This window comes from Halyomorpha halys, unplaced genomic scaffold (assembly GCF_000696795.3).
Source record: "Halyomorpha halys isolate HHAL.00 unplaced genomic scaffold, Hhal_1.1 Scaffold412.1, whole genome shotgun sequence".
NCBI lineage: Eukaryota > Metazoa > Arthropoda > Insecta > Hemiptera > Pentatomidae > Halyomorpha > Halyomorpha halys.
Window position 1 is genome coordinate 197494 of NW_027113304.1, and position 20199 is coordinate 217692.

Below are 20199 nucleotides of genomic sequence, written 5' to 3' on the forward strand. Positions count from 1 at the left end.
CTTAATATAGATTTTTCCGCTTGTTTTTAGAGACATTTGTCATCAATGGATAACTGTAGTATTAATTAATTATGAATGAATATTGAATAAACTAAGAAATATTGTTTACGTATAAATCAAATAATAATTTGACTTAAGTCAAAGTTGCAATTAAAGAGAAGAAATAAATCAAAGGAAACTGTGAGTTTTGTGATATATGGATAGAGAAGGAATTCCAAAATAGATTATAATGATTAATGGAACATTTGTGAAGGAAATAGTACTATAGAACAAACAATTATGTCGAGAATGAAAGAGAGTGTATTAAAAGAATGAATAGAGAAAGAAAGTGAAATACATTGAGAGGTTTTTTGTTTCTTAGAATTGCAAAAGAAAGACTTATATTCCAAAATTAATCTATAGTGGCAATAGTTTGATAGTTGTCACAAGGCAGTGCTAAATAATTAAATAGACAGCTGATAGTTACGAGATTGTTAACAAAATTGACAGTATTAGTTTATTTGTTAATAGTCAATTTAATAATAATATTATTCAAGTCGATAATAGTAGTTCAAATAGTTCTCAAATAATATAATCATATAATTTTGACTAAAATCGTAATGTGATTCAATTAAAGTTAGAGCAGCACCGATACCCTTAAAAAGTTGTATTAATTAATTAATTTTATTATTAATAACGGAACAAGAACAAAACAATGCTGCCAGAGATTTACAAAGGAGTTCACTAATCTCTCCAGTTTTATTTCCAGCTCTAGACAACTCAAAGTGGTAGAAAATAACTAAGGAGGCAAGGAGCTGAAGGACATTTTGAGTCATAGATTCACGAAAGTATTGGAATTGTTTAAGAATAGCAATTAAATTTTTGAATGATTTACAAAATATCGTTTTTCCTTTGCAGGTGTATATCAAATGTGATTATAATGTTTTTAACAAAATTTCGTGTATGAATGGGAAGAATTATACGATATTAAATTTATACGTAAATTAATTATCCCACCTATTTGCCTCGTGCTGTTCGCGGCTGAAACGATGAAAAACATTAATGGGATCTCAGGTGGTGGTGTTTTAAGTTTATTGTTCAAAGCTCGTTTTCGATGATTCAGAAATAACTTCCGTAAGCGAGGAGCATAAGAGGGCATTGACTGAATAAAATGTCAGAAAAGATTTGACTGAAAGCTCGTGGACAATTTTAATTTAACTGTTATCAGTCTTAGCGTGTTGTCTGGTAACAGAGGTAGGAGGGGTGGTCTCTGTTTCTTTGAACGCAAATGAACCTGTTTAGAGCATAATCGTTGCTTCTGTCTATCATTGAAAGAAATGAAAATATCTAAAATTTTACGAGTCAATCCTCAATTAGGAAAATTAAATATTACCGATCCCATTATGATTATTAGTATGAGGATCCCATTATACATTTTCAGGCGAGTAGACAACGGAAAAGCTATCGATTTTCAGATCGTGTATCGATTTATTTCAACTTTGCGGATTTCTAACATTAGGGTCCCTTTATATGTTCTGGGAGATGCAAAAATGAAAATGCTATAACTTTTTTGATATCTAACTTATTAAGGGACATCTAAATTATTATTACATATAAGGGGAAATGTTTCTTAAGACGCAGAAAACGAAAATACTATCAATTATGAGCTCACACGCTCGCGAATCGACTTTTTTTTAGTTTTTTAATTTCTAGCATATTAGGATCCCTTTGTATGTTTTTTAAGATGCAGAAAATGAAAAGGCAATCGATTTTATTATCGCACGCTCGAATATCAATTTATTTTAATTATTAAATAAATAAAAAATTAGTATCCAATTCTGTCTCAACACTTTATTTTTCACTAGTCCAACGTTTCGGCCATTCTACCCATCTTCAAGGACATCTAAATATTCAACAGCTTATATTATATCTTCATTTTTAAACATTTACAACAACATCATTGTTGTATTGAAGGTATGTTATATTATATAGTGAATAATGATGTTGTAAATGATTAAAAATGAAGATATCATATAAGCTGTTGAATATTTAGATGTTCTTGAAGATGGCTAGAATGGCCGAAACGTTGGACTAGTGAAAAATAAAGTGTTGAGACAGAACTGGAAACTAATTTTTGATTTATTTAATAAATAATTACCTTGTCTCAAAAAATTTTGAAATAATATAATTAATTTATTTTAACTTTTCTGATTTAAGAGACTCTAATAGAAGAAGGGAGCCTAAAAAAAGTTGAAATAAATCTAAGCGCGATTTTAAATATGATCGATAGCATTATCATTTTCTGCATCTCCTAAAACATGGAAAGGAACCCTAAAATGTTAAAAATCAGAAAAGTTAAAATAAAGCGATACGCGATCATAAAATATGTAAAGGGACGACTGGTAAATGTATTCGAATGGTTAATTGTATATTTTTTTCGGATGAATGATTATTCTTGTAAAAAATTGGCGAATACAAAAGTATTCGGATGGTCAATCATATTTTAACTTTTTTTTTTCGAATAATCGATTATTAAAAAATAGGATTATTGATATAAATTACTTACAAATTAATAAATTTTGTACATATTTTATTAATAATTCTGTTAAAAAATATAAATATTAAGATGAGTAACTAGCATTTTTTTTTTTTTTAATTTTGTTTATTATTAGTCATGTTAGAATATAAATATTAACTAAAAGGAAATAAACATTTTTATTTGTTTTATAATTTATATGTTCAAAATTTTCACAATTTTTAAATATTTTATTGGGAGTCAAGTTTAAATTATTTATTGTTCTTATTATTGTTGAGGCGCTATTTATATCACATTAATTCTCAAAATTTATATTAATCTGTACATTGTAATATTTGTAGCCTTTAAATTCTATAAAATACTTGTTTATGGGTTATATGTAAGCATGAATCACAACCTGTGTGTAAAAATTGAACGATAGAGTGGAATGATGTTCACTAGGTCTCTTGAAACAGTCCACTCCAAGCACTCCAGTCAATCGACTTTATCTTTCCATTGTTCTATTTGGAATGATCGTCAGAGGCCACCACTAAATCAAGTATTTTTCATACCCTGTACTAAAATTTATCGAAAATTAATACCACAATAGATGAACTCTCATTTCATATCACCGCTTTACTTGATTAGTGGAACGTCTTTCAACATCTTTACAGGGGTCATCATAGAGATTGTCCCAAAAGTAGTAATGATGTCAGAAAGTAACTCCAATCTAAGGTACAATTTATGGTACACGTCAAACACGAAATAAATAAAAATATTTTTGTGACAATATTTTTTTTTTTTCAAGCAAACATTTTCCTTCATTTCCTAAAAATATAGAAATACTTTATACTTATACAACTTATAACAAACGAGTCATATAAGTATAATTTGATATTGATACTAATTAATCAGAAAATGCTACCTAAATGTTTAACCTAAAATCACCCGATCTTCCTACAATTAAACTTCGGCCATTTATTACATAACCAATATTTTTTATTTAATAAATACTAAAATGTAGAAAAGTAAAACAGTTGCAAGAACCATAAAAAGATATGTTACAGATGAGAAATCGTCTTTATGAACATTACTAAAAATCTACATATATATTCAGGAAGATCACGAAAAACTATTGTTAAATAACACATAAAATTATTTTCAGCCTTTTATAATTTATAAACTTCCATCGATGATCTGACAGTAAACTTAATTGGAACAAAAGTTTCAAATCGATGTATTTTCTGGACAATTGCTATTGGCCACCTCCATGCACTCTTTCGACTATAGGATGAAACATGACCATTCAACTTGCTTAGATCTTTACCCAACTCCTATCTCTTTGGCTATTATAAAAGTGACAAAGCCTTTTGAATGGTTACATGGAGTATATAACCTGTTGTGTTATGAAATACTGCTATCATCCTCATTAGAAATCTTCCTAATTTTACTCTAATTTCACCAATATAATCTATTTCGATTCAAAACAAAATCTTTGACTTATTTTCAATACTATACTTGTCAATTTCTTATGAATTTTTATTCCAAAATGAATTCTGTCATATTATGTTGTGCAGCTCTCCCTTTGATTGTAATATTTATAAGAAAATGCCGTCGACTCACCTGGGGATGGTATAATGATGAAAGTTTATTAACTAACAAATGTTTCATTGTAACTGGGGCTAATTCTGGAATAGGAAAAGAAACGGTGAAAGCTTTGGTAAAAAGGAAAGCTCGTGTAATTATGGGTTGTCGGGACATTGAAAAAGCTAGAGAAGTTATAAAAGAGATTCGTAACTCGATTCAATCAGGGGAATTGGTCAGTATGATAACACATAAGAACATTTTAGTTAAAATGTTTGTTTCACTTGAGTGTTTCTTATTTTAGATACCAATGGAGTTAGATCTTGCTAGCCTTAAATCTATAAGACATTTTGCTGTAGAAGTTATTAGAGATTTTCCACAGATTCATGTTCTCATCAATAATGCTGGTGTTGCAATTCCACCTCTAAGAGAGTGCAAAACCAAGGAAGGTTTGGAAATTAATATGGGTGTTAACCACATTGGTCATTTTTATTTAACTAAACTACTTTTGCAGAAATTAAAAGATTCAGCACCAAGCAGGTATAATAATAATGTATATCTGTCTATGTGATTTGTTTTAGTACTTAGTATGAAATATTAGTTGCTTTAAGGTGACTTTTTGAAAACTGTTGGTTGTTACCACAATATTTCTTGACAGTTTCCATTAAAAGTTCTCTTCCATTGGCATTAATTATCCTTGAATAAAGGTGAATTTTATTTAATATACATTACATTATTTACAGTAAATAAGTTGTTCAATTGCCAATGGTTGATTAAAAATCACATAAAAATGTATAGTAACATTTTTCCTCAAATAATTTTTTTTCTGCCTTTAAATTACTAGTAATTGGGTTATTTAATGATATAGTAAAACAAAGACAGGCTATTGCTTAAGGAAATTCGCAAGATAATATATGGATGTATGAAACCTTTAAGATGGGTGGGGCCTGCAGCTTTAAGAGTTCTGTCAGGGAGTCTCTATGTGGCCACTAGTGCCACAGAAATTTTAATCAGATGTAAAACCTAAAAAATAAATCATCATATAACATAAATACCTGTCAGAACTTAAAAATCTATAATCTAACATTTTAAATTTTTCTTAACCTCTATGAATTTAAATATGTAGGCATTTGTATAAAATATAGTTAAATTTGATTTCTGCTATATTTAGAAAATATCTTTTACAATGTTGCGTCACCTGAAAGCGACTTATTGAAAGCCTATTCTTTATTAGTGACAGTACACCACAGTTGTGGTTTTACTTATTCTTCTATTTAAAATCACAAAATTCATCTATCACATCATTTTGATAATATGCTCTATTTATTAAATACATCTTGCAGGTTTGAAATTAGTTCAATTTGATTTCTAAGTTCTGTGTTTAATAACAGAGAAAAAGATACCTTTCTATGTTTCAAAACTTTATATTAACAGAATTATTGGGTTTTGACTTCTTAAAGGATTACTATGTTGATAGGCTACAGTACAGTTAATATAATGGAATATCAAATTTAATAATAATTTAATCTAATCAGATTTAAATTTAAGCTGCTAGATCTATGAAATTTAAATAATGGTACTGCATAATTATGTTTATGATGCACTATTCAGTTCTACATATCTCTTTCCACCATGACTATGGTCATGACCCTCAGAAGGTAGAGTGGAATATATATTTCAAAATCATAGAGCTAGAATGTACTGATTTACTAATGTATATGATCACTAACTGCCTCCTAAGGAGGTGCATCTCTAAACGGATTGCCATAATTTCGTTTGTAAATTGATTGCTTAGTGATACATTTATCAATTCTAGTTCTAAAGCACTACTGTGTGTACTTATACATAATAAGAAAAGGGTCTATCATTTATGTCTCCACAGGGAATTTTTTTATATTTTGAACAAAGGGTAATCAATATTTGTGGTTGAATTAAAGCAATAATTATAAAATCTTTTTTTTCTACATATTTAACAGCTCTGAGGATAATAGTAGCAAAATATTTTTTTAGAACAAAAAAAAAATTACTTTTATGAACAGAAATATTATTCTGAGGGTGAAAATCTTTAAATTTTGGTTAATTAGTGTTTTCCTATGTAGTAAAAGATAAATGGTTTAATGAACTACTTAAGAAAAATAAAATGAGCAAGATTGAAAAACAATATTCCTGCTTAAATTCTACAAAGAAGTCTTAGAAAACCACTGCTAAGATACATGTTTTTAAGTATGGTCTATTGCCAATTTTAAGAGAATTATGGAAATTTGTACCTTACATATATGTGATGTATTATGTTTTTAGAGTTTCTTTAACTGGCGTTACTCTGAAAGTGTTTCGGATATTTTCTATTTCTTACAAGCTAATTATTCTTATATTTTTAATAATAAATATCATTCTTCTCCCTTTTCTGAAAACTGTTTTTCTAGAAGAGCCTAGTTTTCCTCTATAAACAATATTGCTCAAGTTACTTTAAATTAGGTGTTATACTATAATATTTTCGTTCTCATTTCAACCATGCCCTCATTTTAATTCTCACACATGTGCATTTCTTGATATCCTTAAAATAACTGTTAAACTATTAGAGTTTCTAAGTTGTTCCTTTTTGTGAATCAGAAAAAACAATCGTTGATATCTTCTATTCCTCATTTTGTTTCAGGATCATTATTGTTTCATCTAAACTCCATGAAAAAGGCGAAATTGACTTTGACAATTTACTTGGCGAACATGGTTATGATGGTGTGAGGAACAGAAATCCTGCCTATAATAACTCTAAACTTGCTAATGTATACTTCTGTCGTGAATTAGCAAAACGACTTCCACCCGGTATTGAAACCTATGCAGTTTGCCCTGGACTTTGTTTTACTAAGTTAATGAGACACGCTGGCATTAAGTGGTACCAGTATATTATGCTTACACCAGTTGCACTTTTCTTCTTGAGGTCTGCTGAGCAGGTATTTCTGTATTATTTGTATTCTCTGTTCAAGACATGGTAATGAGTATAAATTATTTTCAATGACAGGTATCCTATTGTAGCTATATATATATATAGTTCAGTGGTAAGTTTAATCTTGTTGATATTCAAGAGAGGAGAACATCTAATGGGGAATACTCAGTATAAATTAGAATTAATTATATAAGTATTACTATTAATAAACTCAAGCTGACAATTATGGCATTAATCCTTTCAGCATTACGGCTAGGAATTATTTGTCAACTCTAGCATTTATTTCCAAAATCATGTTTAACCTTTTTAGATTTTTGTATATTTCAGATCTCAACAGTCTTTGTGAATATTCACAAAATTGTGGTCTTTAAAATATTTATTCACTATGGTAACAAATGTCACCTGAAAAAGGTTTGAGGAAAAGGTAGATATTTGTTTAGGCTTTCAGGGAACATTTTAATGATAAGTACTAATCAATTATTTGGAATTTGATGTTATTGATTCATAAGTTTTAAACCAATTGACTAGTATGAAACACTGGGTCGAGATTTTTTAAATTGCTGAATCTAAGTTTAAAGTAATGAAATTTTTCAATTTATTATGAATAACTTTGTAATTATTGAATATTTTTTCTAGTGGAATTCATCAATAAATTATCGATCAAAATTATTTTTAAAAAAATTTTAGAATCTCAATAAATCCAGATTCTTAAAAAAATAACAATAACAATTTTTTTTTTATTAATTTCACTTTCAAACAATTTTATTTTTTAAATATATATATTTTTGCAATTTTTCAGCTATTTATTATTAAAACTTTGGCCATTTTCAAACTTGTCTTAGTCACTTTTTCATCCCTGTTATCTTATTAAATTTATTTTTCTATTATAAACACAACTCCCTGGAACTATTTGTCGACATTTATTCTTCTTGGGGTTTTTTATCTATCAGCAAATGTATTAATTAACTTTATATTAAAAAATCATGTATTAAAAACATACATTACTTTTAAAACAATTTTTTATAAAGTAATATGTTGGTTATTTTTTTTTATATTTTTCTTTCCTCCAAGAAAAAAAACAATCAATATACTAGTTTTTAAAAAATTATTTTAAAAGTGATCTATGTTTTTAATTTATAATTTTTTAGTTAAAGTTAATTAATACATTTGGAGATAAAAAACCTTAAGAAGAATAAATGTTGACTAATACTTTCATGGAGTTGAGTTTATAATACAAAAGGATTTTAATAGGATGGGATGACTGGGATGAAAAAGTGAGGAAGAAAAGTTTGAAAATTGCCAGGTTTTTAATAACAAAAGGTTGAAACGTCATATGTGTAAAAAAATACAATTGTTCAAAGGTGAAATTAATAAAAAAAAATTTTTTTAAATAGTTTTATTTTTTATGAATGAAGGTTTAATGAGGTTCTGAATAAAAAAAATCACTCATTTTGATTAGTAATTAGAAATTTTTCAAATAAAAAATACAAGATTAAGTCAGATGAAATACTGACACTACCTGTAGTTTTGGAGGGTGAATCAGTCAACAAAGGGTTTTTATATATTGTATACTCTGAATCTGATGTCAGAGTTTAAATATACTAATATGGATTTGCAATTTTTAGAATAAATTTGATTAACTTTTATCTAAAAATTTTGTTTAATATTTTTTTCTTTTGAAGTGAAATTTATTTACTTTCCTATCACAATATAAAAAAAGAATTCCTGTTAGAATTGACTTAGACTATTCTGTTCTGAGATTATTATTAATCTGAAACTAATATTTTCTGCCCTAAGCTGTAAGAGGGAACGCTTATAGGTCCTCATTGTAATTCCAAATTTTATCTTGATGCTAAAAATTGGAAAAGTTAGCTCCAAAAATGAAATGATGACTGAGTTTTTGTAAATTTGAATTAAAATATATTGAAAACTTAAAATTGGAATCACATACTATAAATTTGGGAAATGTTGAGTATTTTGTCGTCTTTGTAATAAGATGTATCTGTACCGAATAAGGGATGCGATAAATGGAAAAGCACTAAAAACCACATTATTAGGGTAAATAATTATTGTAGTACGTTTGAACTTTTATTGCTGTTAGGGTGAACGCTTAAGAGGTACCCATTTTTGTTTGTCTTGTCATATTCCCATCCTAAGCATTTCATATTGCTAGCATAAATTTAGTTAAAAGAATTTTTATTTTTAAGATAAACTTCTAAATCTAAACAATTAATAGATTTTCTACAAGATAAATTACTTTTAAGAATGATAGATAAACTCAGCATTACAAAGTACCACAAGAGATGGTACAAAAATTCACATTGCAGTATTTGCAACATATGTTGAAAACATTCAATCAAATATTTACATTTCTTATTTCCGCTTTAACAAGCTGACCATATCAACATATACTAATAATATGAATGATAATGTAAACTATAATTTCATGATTGAATAGTACAATAAAATAAAAAAATATTTAATAATTATAATTAAATAAGAAAATAAAATAAATAAAAATTGTGTTGTATTTTTGTAAAATAAATATCATTATTACTAAAATTTTAATGAATTATTTCATTTTCATAAGTTAGACTGTTGGCCAGTCCCAAGAATTTTACAATATTTTTTTCAATAAGTAAGGAAATATTTTATACTATTAAATTTTGACAGTTTTTAAAATTAAAAAGTCATAAATGACCAAACATTTCATTAATAAAAGTAATTATTATTATGCAGAAAAGATCTTACTCAGTATTAGTCATTGAGTTCCTCAATGATCTTGTCTTTCATAATTTGTATGTAACTTAAGCTGGTTTATTTAAGGTAGACTGAGGAAATAAAAAAAAAAAATTAATTTTTCTATTTTTTTATTATGTAATTGTAGAAGATAATAATAGCATTAAAAATCAATATAATGATTATAGTATTGAGGATGTAATTGATAAAATTCTATTCCTTCAGTTTTCAATCATGCACTACTGATTCTCACTCCTTTTTCAATAAAAGGTTGATTTTTTAATTTATTTCATTTTTTTTTTATAGGGATGCCAAACTGTTTTACACTGTGCATTATCTGATGGTGTGATTGGGCAGTCTGGTAAAATCTTCAGAGATTGTAAGCTGTATCATTCAAGCCATAAATTTGATAATACTATCCAAGAAAAACTATGGCGTATTACTGAACGCCTTATTAACAAATACATCTAATTATTTCAAACATACTAAAGCTACTTTGTGTTTATGTATGTCTGTTCGATGGTTCTTTGGTGTTATATATGTATGTGATTTATAATAAGACTGAATGTTTAAAAAAAAAAAAAAAATCTTGGGATCTAGTAGTTTTCTCTTTCTCTCTAACAAGAAAAGAATCTTTAATGTGTGTTTAGGTAGAGATTATAAATTATATGTTAGCCATGTTGGTAAAAGAATGTTTGCTAAATAAATTGTGATAAATTATTTGATTTCACTAGGGTTTAATAGTCAGTTGTTCTTAATTATTATATTTCCTGAAAATTAAAAAATCCATGTTTAGGGGAAAAAAAGAGAAAATAAGAAATAATAATAATAATCCTAGTTAATGAGTAATTTCTCACAATTAATTAGTGGAAACGGTTGGTCCCAATACAGCAACTGTTTGGTGTTTAATATAAGATTGTTGGGAGGTGGCAAAAAGCATTTCTGGGATAGTTTTTATATCTTATATTTCACGTTTGTTTAACAATTATTTACTATTTAGAATTATAATTAGAATGAATAGTTTTCTTACTTGTTATATATATATGTATTGCTCAGAATAGTTTAAGATCTCACTGCAGGATCATCATGAGCATTGAAATGATATTAATTATCTTGGTACTAAGTTGTAATTCGTTGTTATTAAATCAATTCAGATATTCAGAAAACCTTAATCTCAGTTGTAGGAAATGGTTTGTTGAGTTCTGAATAAATATTTTTGTTATATGCTAAAAATAAAATCTCATTGAACCAACATCAATTATGGGTTATGTTTTTTAATTTAAAATAGATGATCATAATAATAGAAACAATTGTTAATACTACTTTAGGAATAGAAAACTCATCTTCATAGTAAGAAATGAAAATCCTGATTGAAATAAATTCACAAAAATAAAACAATTAGTTACAGTCTTCTGGATCCATTCCCACGGAATGGTAGATCGCTCTTCATTGCTCTAAGAAATATCAATTGGTTCATGAATGCATTGAACCTTCAGAAAATCAAGATAAAAAATTTCATTGTTATGTAAAAAAGATTTGAGTAAAAAATTGTTTTGTATATGGTATTTTCTTAGTCATATTAGCTTGAGTAAACAACAATTCTAGTCACTTTTAGAATTTCCAGTCATGAAAATTATTACTTATCTTTGCTAATTTTAAATAGTTAAGGGTGAAAATTTAAACAAAATCATAAAATTAATCTTTATTTTATACTCCTTATTTAGAATTTTATAAACTTTATAATTTGTTTTACATAAAATGGTTTAAAAAATATCAAGTTGGTTAAAATTATTTTATGGGTTAAAGCTATATATTTTACAATTTTTATTTTATATACATATCACTTAATAAGATGTTAGAAGGTATAAATTAAGCATACATAATTCATGTACGTACATGGAATTTCTGTCAAGATAGTACAAAACTTACCTGAGTTTAGAATTGTTCAATTTAAGGATTTATTCATTATTTCATAATGATAATACATCTTCATTTTTAAAAAGTTTCACCAATACAAGATTTACGTACAAAATCGTTTACCTTTATTTTTATTTTTTTAATGAAATAGCCTTTAATGTAGTGTGGAATAATTTCATTTTTACTGGTCTGCTTAGAAACTGAAGGGTTGGATAATGTGTGGTCTAATAAATTAGCGTCTTCATATTTAATTGAGAGACACAAAGTAGGATGAAGGTGTTAGGCTTATTATCCTATTTTTGGTAGTATATGCTTTTTATCGGAAACCAAGGGGGTTTAGAAACTGTTATTCGTTATTGTTGAAATCCTTTTTGCTCAAGAGGTAAACAAGTTCTCAATTGTTCAGTGACCAATCTGGTCCTTATTAACAGAGGTTAAATAGAATAAGCCCCTATGAGTGTCCAACACAAAGCCTACTCTACCCTATTTTCGCTTGATGTTTTTGAAACATTCTGCTCTAAATGTGTTATAGATTTAACAATTCTATGCTATTTGAATGTTTATATATCTTAGACAATAATGTTATCGTCCATGTCTCCTACTTTCAGGAACCGTACTTGATTAAGTATTAAGAGGTTTTAGCGATACTATGTTGATGGCAGTTCTAAATGAAAATAAATATATATTTCTCTCTATTTAATTGAAAACTAATTCAAATAAAATTTGATATAATGAGGTTCTGAACTATATTTAGTGAATTATTGATTGAAAATAGCTCATATAAAACCTCTAATTGGCTTTCAAAATAGCTTAAATTAAAAAAAAAAATCTATATTTATTGATTATATTATTTTTAAATTGAAGTTTTGAGGACCAAACTAATGATTCTTATATGTTTTTTTATTTGAAGTAGAAACTTTTGAAAAATGTAAAGATAAAGAGACATAGCTTTTTTTCTCTTCCTATTTCTATTTAACATTAAGGTATTGAAACAATAGAATTGATGAAGAAATATTTTTTCAAATGTATCAATTTATATTTTCTTACTACTTTTTTTTTTTTTTCATGGTGAACTAAGAATGAGAAATTTGTTGGGTCAGTGTTATATATATTTGTATTCCTATTTATCAAAATATAACTAACTGTTCAAGATTCTTAGGAAGTCCATTAACTAATGTACTTTGGATTGTTATGCATGCTTCTCAATGTTTCTAAAATAACTAACTAAATGTGCTGTGTTTATCTAATAGTTGAATAAAGTTGCCTAAACGTACAAATGTTTTATTTTCCTTATTTCTCCTTTAAAAAGCTATAATTGGAGTTTTTAAAACATGAATGATTGATAAAATATTAAGGATTCCTTGAAAGTAGCATAAACATGGAAAATTAAGATGTTTCAAACCCTACTAAAATATTAAAATATGTTTTTATTGATCTAAATCAGTATTTTGAATTAGTCAGTACCCAATTTCACTTACTTAAAAGCGAAAAAATATTTTTCTTTCTTATTAATTTCCCCTACCTTTCTAAAACTACCTCTTATTATAAATATATTAAAAATGTTTTATTACTACTATAAAGTATCAACATTAATAATTTTCAGTATTAAATTGGTGAGATAATTTCACTCCATTTTTTTTGTAATAATATAGAGGTGGTGATGATCAACTGCATTTGGGTACACTCTATAGTGCAAAGGTACAATTACCTAGTTTGGAGCAGTGCAAGTTCATTTCCCTCTTGGATAAATTAATATTACATTAAAATGAATCTGTAGACTACCAATAAGTTTATTACTAGGTAGATATCAAGAGTTGAGAAAAAAAAAGTACAACAGGCCCACTTACAACAAGTTCTACAGACAATCAAGAAAAAAAAAAAACCTATAATAAAGTAAGTAAAATGATTACTGTAGTATTAGTAAATCTGGCCCTGCTCACTGGTTTGTGAATTTGAGCACAAAAGTGAATAATTAAATAATTTTTTAATTAACTATACTTAAAAATTACTGCCCTCAGTTTAACTAAAAATAGTAGTAAGATCATATTGACAGAAAAAATTTATTTCATGTTTACGACTTGCAACTGGCTCACTGCCTGCCTTCATTTTTGATTACTATCTAGACTTCTTAGAATTTGTATTTACAAATTCTACAAAAGGTAGTTAAAACTTTTCATAGCAATTATAAAAACAAAATTATTAATTATAATTTTGATATTTAGCTGAGGAAGAATCATGAGTAAGTTTGGGAGTATCATGAATTTTTCTGCAATAGTCAGGTCAGTTTACAACTGGTTTCTAACCCTTATAAGTCTATGGATTACTATGCTGAAAATTGAACAATAATATAATAATATAGTTGACCTGTGTTATTTATGCGGATTTTTAGTTAAATACTTTGTTTTTCTTCAGCTTAGGGAGAAAAGATGGTTTACCCCACTGGTTATCAACTTATTCTTGTGAGAGTGGGAATGTCGAGATTGATTAAGAGAGTCTCAATAGAAAATAATCTGGGAGCTTTGATATGAGAAAAAAGTTTTCAATATTTTCCTTGACCCACTCTGTCCACTATCAACTGGAAAGGCAAACTGAAAAGAAAGAATTTGGCACAGTTTGCAAGATAATGGATTCTCCTCACATGGGACTGAGGAAGAAGAAATTAATAATTCGTTTCAAGAACGAAATATCAGAAACAACCAGTGAATAGACGTTTCTTGTAACAAAGCTCACTAGAAATAGAAAAATTAATGAAAAGCTTTCACGCATTATAAAAAAAGTAAATAGTGTGCATTATTTAAACGCAACGTAAGATAAATGGAGATAGAAAACAATCTAAAACTGGACATCTTTTTGGCAGTCTACCTACCTATGCTTATTTATAGAAGTGAAAGTTGGGTCCCCCAAGACAAACACTGGAATAAAGTCACTGCAGCTGAAATGAAGGATCTCTAGAGAATGGCCGGCTAAAAAAGAAGAGACCAAATAAGAAATTGAAGGATGAGAAGAAACATTGAAATACCCGCTTTGAGGGATAGAGTTGAAAAGAGGCATCTGAAGTAATCGGTTCTTCGATGAGTATGGTACCTACGGAAGTTATTTTAAGCCCACTGTAAGCTCTCTTCGGAGAAAGGCCAGACTACCTATGGATGGACCACGCCTCCAGGTTTGGACAAACGAAGGGGAAAAGAGTTTAAATGTTACTAAGGAGCCCTTGATCATATCAGGGAGAGCATCTGCGACGAATATTTCGACGGATCAGGATTTTAATCAAATACAACGTAAGTTATCTATATACAACATTGAAACTCTAGGGGCCTCTACATGTTGGCCAAGCCATGGCGAACTCAGACATACGCGAGCATGTGGATAGGTGGCTTGGCTTGATTGGCCAAGGCTCGTTGCCGATCCGTCGAGAGTCGGTTTTTTGGACACAGATCAAAGGGGTTCGTGAGAGCGCTCGTGTAGCGTCTCCACCATTGTTCTTTGTCTAGTTGCAACTGAGAGCTGTTAGGAGGTTAAAGGTGTTTGCTGGTACTTTTTATAATAAGTTTTATATTTAATCTTATTTATTTATATTTAATTTCCTTTCATTTTATTTTTTTGTAATAAAAATAATACAATCCAAGTGCAATGGCTGAAACTACTAGTACGTCCGCCATGCTTGCCTCTCTGAATAACACTGACATGTGGATGGTCCGCTCTTTGTTTACCGAGCATTTGCACAACCTTCCGATTCGTGGCGAGCGGCCAACATGTGGATCCGCCTTAAACTTTTAACTAAGAAAAAAAGTCATGGACTAAAAGGTCTTTAATTGGTAGTTCTCTCACTTTTAAAAATAGAATATAGAAGCTATTAGATAATAACTTCATCATCGCAATCGCAGTATCAACAAACAAGAAAGTTAAAATAAACTATGCAACGATAGTATATAATTGGCAACTTGGGAAGTTGTTTAAATTAAGCTTGAACTAGGTCTAATTCATCAGACTTGTGAATTAGTTGAACAGTTATCTCAAAATATCATCTATCATCATCTAATCTAACAAAACACATTTAATCCGATAATTTCCAAGTTTCTAAATAAAACAAAACATTCACGGGAATACTGAATAATTTGAAACAGGAAAGTAGAATTAAGGCTAAGTTATTCCCTCAATAAAGCGTTACATATTCAGAAACGGACAGACTAAACATATTTGATGCACAAATTTTCAGTATCCTTAGCACAACATGTTTCAAAATATTCTCGGTATCTCATCGAATAATTTGTCCCATCAAACTTAAAATAGGTTGAGCTATTTTCTCAAATAATCGTGACATATCTACTAATGGACAGGCTATATATAACAGATTTGTAAACATTTTATTTACCCTATCTGACTGAGGCTTCGCTAGTCGAATAAAACTGTCAAAGAAATCTGTACAAAATAATTTTTAGAATATTTATTGGTGATGATACCCGAATAAGTTACTAAACGAAGCTAATAACAGTTTATTCAATAAGTAATTAGCAATCGTCAACGGAAAAAAGACCCCATTCTCATCGGTGAAATGCTAACTTGTTTAAGCAAATCTAAACCAAGGACTGCCCAGCGAGTATTAATGTATACGTTGAACTCTATACCTATATTATTAAGTAGTATTCATATCTAGCAGTGTTTTAGGTTTCGACAAGGGAAAGAACGAAACATATATTATAGGGGTATTCATATGTTATATCATTATATATACATATATATCCACTAGTAAAATGGAAGCTAGGCTTTGAATTAGGTTTAATCCTTGCCTAATTCGTGCGTTGTCTCGAAAACGGTTCAATTTTAAGCTTTGAAACTGGGTCTAGAACGATCCACATGAACATGTATAGGGAGGTACATAAGAAGAGAGGAGGATATCTGTTCTTTAAAATGCCCTTTGATAGGCCGCTGAAAACATTTGGCAGAGAACCTGATAAATGTAATTTGGCTTTCCATTAATTTCCTTCGACATGGAGGGGTATAGATGTCCGTGTCGAAATCGCTAAAATACGAATTGACTCGTCTAGACCCACCGATTTACTACTGCCAGCATTGAAATTTTTCACATTTTTGAATAAGGTTTTTTTATGTACCAATAACAATTTAAGAATCATTGCTTCTCCACGAAATTTCTTTTCGAGAGTATCAATGAGGTATCAAACTCATTTGTCATGATACATCGCTTCTGAGAGGCAGAAAAGGAATCTCAACAACATATTATTTATATGTATGATGCTTTGTCTTTTAATAATGAGAACTATCATTTTTATATATACAAAAATAAGAAGTATTCTAAATTATGATAGAACTAGTTTTTTAATTTTCTTAAAAAAAAGAAATGTTGGATTAGTAAAGAAACCATAAGTTTTCCAGTTGAGTATTAATATTTTCTAGCTTGCTTGCATTCCCTTTTTTTATATCTTCAATGACTTTGTTATGTGAATAGATTTTTTTTTACTAATATATATTTCTAAATACATAACTTAAATTGTTTAGTTATTTCTAAGCATCAAACAAAAAAATCCATTTCTTTTGAGGAGCCTCAGTGCACTAGATGACTTCTGATTTGTGTTTGGCTGAATCTTTATTTTGAAAATAAAGAATAGTAGAATGAATTATATGTTCTTCCATTTCAAGTTTTGTTGTATGTTTTATTAAGTGTCAAAGGAATTTTGAAATTAACCAGAATCATTAAAGTATAAGGCATAATAGAAATAACAAAAAAAGGAAAAACTTTATAACAAATTAACAGTCTTTTTTATTCAGACCTCAGGATTTAATCTTGACAAAAATGGTGTAATGGAGGGCATAAGCTGCCAGAAAAAGTGAAGCTAAAAAGATGAGCTTTACAATGAAGTGAAGGAGTGTGGTAGAGGAGTAGGAGCCAACTAATGGGTGCTTTCTGTTTCAGTTTAGATTATAATGGTGGACTTTTGCTTTGAAGGAGAGTAGGGTATGTACCTCCCCTTCCCTCTCCAGGATTTAATTTATCTACCTTAAAATATATAAATTCATAAAATACTAGTTATTTTGAGAAACTTTTATGTTCAATAAACTTGAAGCAAGGTCAAGATTCTAGACAATTCTATACCAGACCCATGAACAAATTAAGAGAAATAATGATTTGTTTAACCTTTTCAAGGTAAAAGCAATTTATTTTCCTTTTTAAATATTATATACAAAATGATTATACATAAAAATTTGTAAGTTATCATACATTAAATATTCTCTTAAGCGATTTTTTTTTTTAGTATTTACTTACATGTATTTCAAGTAATAAAGGTACAGATTCCAAATATGAAATTTTATTTATTATATTTTTATAAACATGATCGTGAACATTATTTATATATTTAGTATCTTATTGAAACTGTATATAAAAAATTATCAAAGTTGATTGAAAAAATGGAAAATAAAAACACTTCCAGGTACTCGATTACATGTAAAAGCTACACATATAATGAAGTTATAACAATTAATGAGGTAACTAATTACTTATCTCATTAATATCCTAAAACATGCTAAATATGGGAAACTAGAACTGAACTCCAGTTAAGAAATGAAGAGGCTAAACCAAAATAAAGCAATTCAATTATTCTAAGGAGTTATTCTAAGCTCCAAAATATCTAAAGAGGAGTGGTTTTTAAATTTTAAAAAGTTACAGCCAATAAAAGATATCTACGGATAATAATAGTAGACAATTCAGGAAAATAAAGTACAAGAAAGTTCTGGACATATGTTATAAACAAAGATGGAATTTTTATAATAGTATGCATTAATTTACTTTTTTTTTTTCTAAGTATTTGTTCTAATGTTCTGAATTAGAGCATTAAAATTAAATTAATAAGCCCATTTTTATATAGGTAGGTTGGAGATACATTCATACTAATAAATATTTTGATTTAAAAAAAAAAAAAAGTTTTTAAATACAAAACATTATTTTTGTATATTTTAAATTTTAGTAAAAGAGTGAAAGTAACCGTAATAAAAAAAAAATTCAATAATTTAATTGAAAAACGCTAATTTTCTATTATTTTTGTATTCACTGTTTAAAAATATCTCTTTTATTTTTCAATTTTAATTTTAATTTTATGTGCCATATAGGGAAAATAAAAATAATATATTGCATATTATTGGAATTGGAAACACCATAAATCAGTTCCATTTTTAAGTTCCTCAGAGGTTTAATAGGCATACATAAAAAAAAATGTCTTAAAGTCATACTTATTTTTCTTTTCGAAAACTTGTTCACATTTTTTCATCACTACCTTCATTCATGCTTTACTGTAATTTCAGTAAAGAATAATTCTTTATTTCATTCTTAGGCTTTTCAATTATTGTATAGTTAACAATTACAATTTCATAGCATAATATATTTTTTTAAACTAGAAATCTGGTGTCATCGTAATACTGAATTTAGAAAACAAATGATAATTTACAAAGACTTCCAAGTGAGATATTTACAGTAAAGTTATTTATATCTTTTTTAATAAATATTTAAATTTAAGTAATCAGCAATTTCTAAAAAAATATAAAGTTAAATGAAAATTTTTAGGGTCAGCCACTGAACGCAGTTGGTCAAACTGTATTCTATGAAAAAGATTTATATACAAAGCTGTGAAAGAGACTGGTGATTTACTAACTGGTCCACTATAAGTAAATATTTCACAACCAATTTTCATTGAATTCAAGGACAAAAATATAATAGACATGTAGCATAGAAAAGGATCAGACCACATAAAATAGTAGAATTTAATAATTAATTTTTTTTTTAAGTGATTGAACAAACTTATCATATTTTATTTCCATTTAGAAGCCTTATACCACTGCCAGATATTAATACGTCAAGACTAGAATGATTCCATTAATTCATGAGATTCAAGACTTTTGGATAGACCACATAGGCATGAAAACTATTGAATAATTTTTACTTTCCAAGTAATTTCCTTGGTTATTTTCAATATTACAGAAAAAAAATTTATTTTAATTCAAATTAAGATTTTTTTATTACTAACAGTAATCCTGTGAAAATATGCCATACATAAATAAACATATTATAATTTTAAGTTAAATAATCATATTTATAATAACATTATAAAGTAAAACTATTAAAAAAAAATTTTAATCTGTGCCGCTACAACCCATGAAGGGTCAGGGCTTCAGTACTTTGTAAGGAAGTACTGGTACTAGACCGATTGTGCAAGGAGGTAATTTGGTCAGAATCATGCTCAAACGCCAGATTTTTACCCAATTTTAAGAGGTTGGGTGGACCCCAGGAGGGCTCTAAGAAGTAGAACTATGGACCATTGGAACTATCCTAAAGTTAAACTATGGACATTCTATAAGGGAAATCAATTTTTCACATATTGTTACGCGTGTGGCCTTCTCTGGCCATAGATTTTCCTTAATTTTATTATGAAAAAATAAACTCTTTGTGGTGATGAGTATTTTTACAATTTTTTCAGCTATATGAAATTATATATCAGAGTGTTGTGGTTTTGATGAA

General features: G+C 28.0%; 1 protein-coding gene across 1 annotated transcript; it reads left to right on the forward strand.

Moving 5' to 3' along the window:
• Positions 1–3886: 3886 nt before the first annotated feature.
• LOC106682417 (retinol dehydrogenase 11) lies at positions 3887–10413 on the forward strand. Its single transcript, XM_014423249.3, has 4 exons — positions 3887–4313; positions 4383–4618; positions 6732–7026; positions 10065–10413. Exons 1-4 carry the CDS (start codon positions 4026–4028, stop codon positions 10227–10229), a joined length of 984 nt encoding a protein of 327 aa, XP_014278735.1. The 5' UTR covers positions 3887–4025; the 3' UTR covers positions 10230–10413.
• Positions 10414–20199: the final 9786 nt, after the last annotated feature.

Bases quoted from the DNA above. Each gene is read 5' to 3' on its own strand.
- LOC106682417 (XM_014423249.3), top strand. From the start codon at position 4,026: ATGAATTTTTATTCCAAAATGAATTCTGTCATATTATGTTGTGCAGCT. The intron at 4,314-4,382 runs GTCAGTATGATA...TTCTTATTTTAG, and splicing joins CGATTCAATCAGGGGAATTG to ATACCAATGGAGTTAGATCT. The intron at 7,027-10,064 runs GTATTTCTGTAT...TTTTTTTTATAG, and splicing joins TCTTGAGGTCTGCTGAGCAG to GGATGCCAAACTGTTTTACA.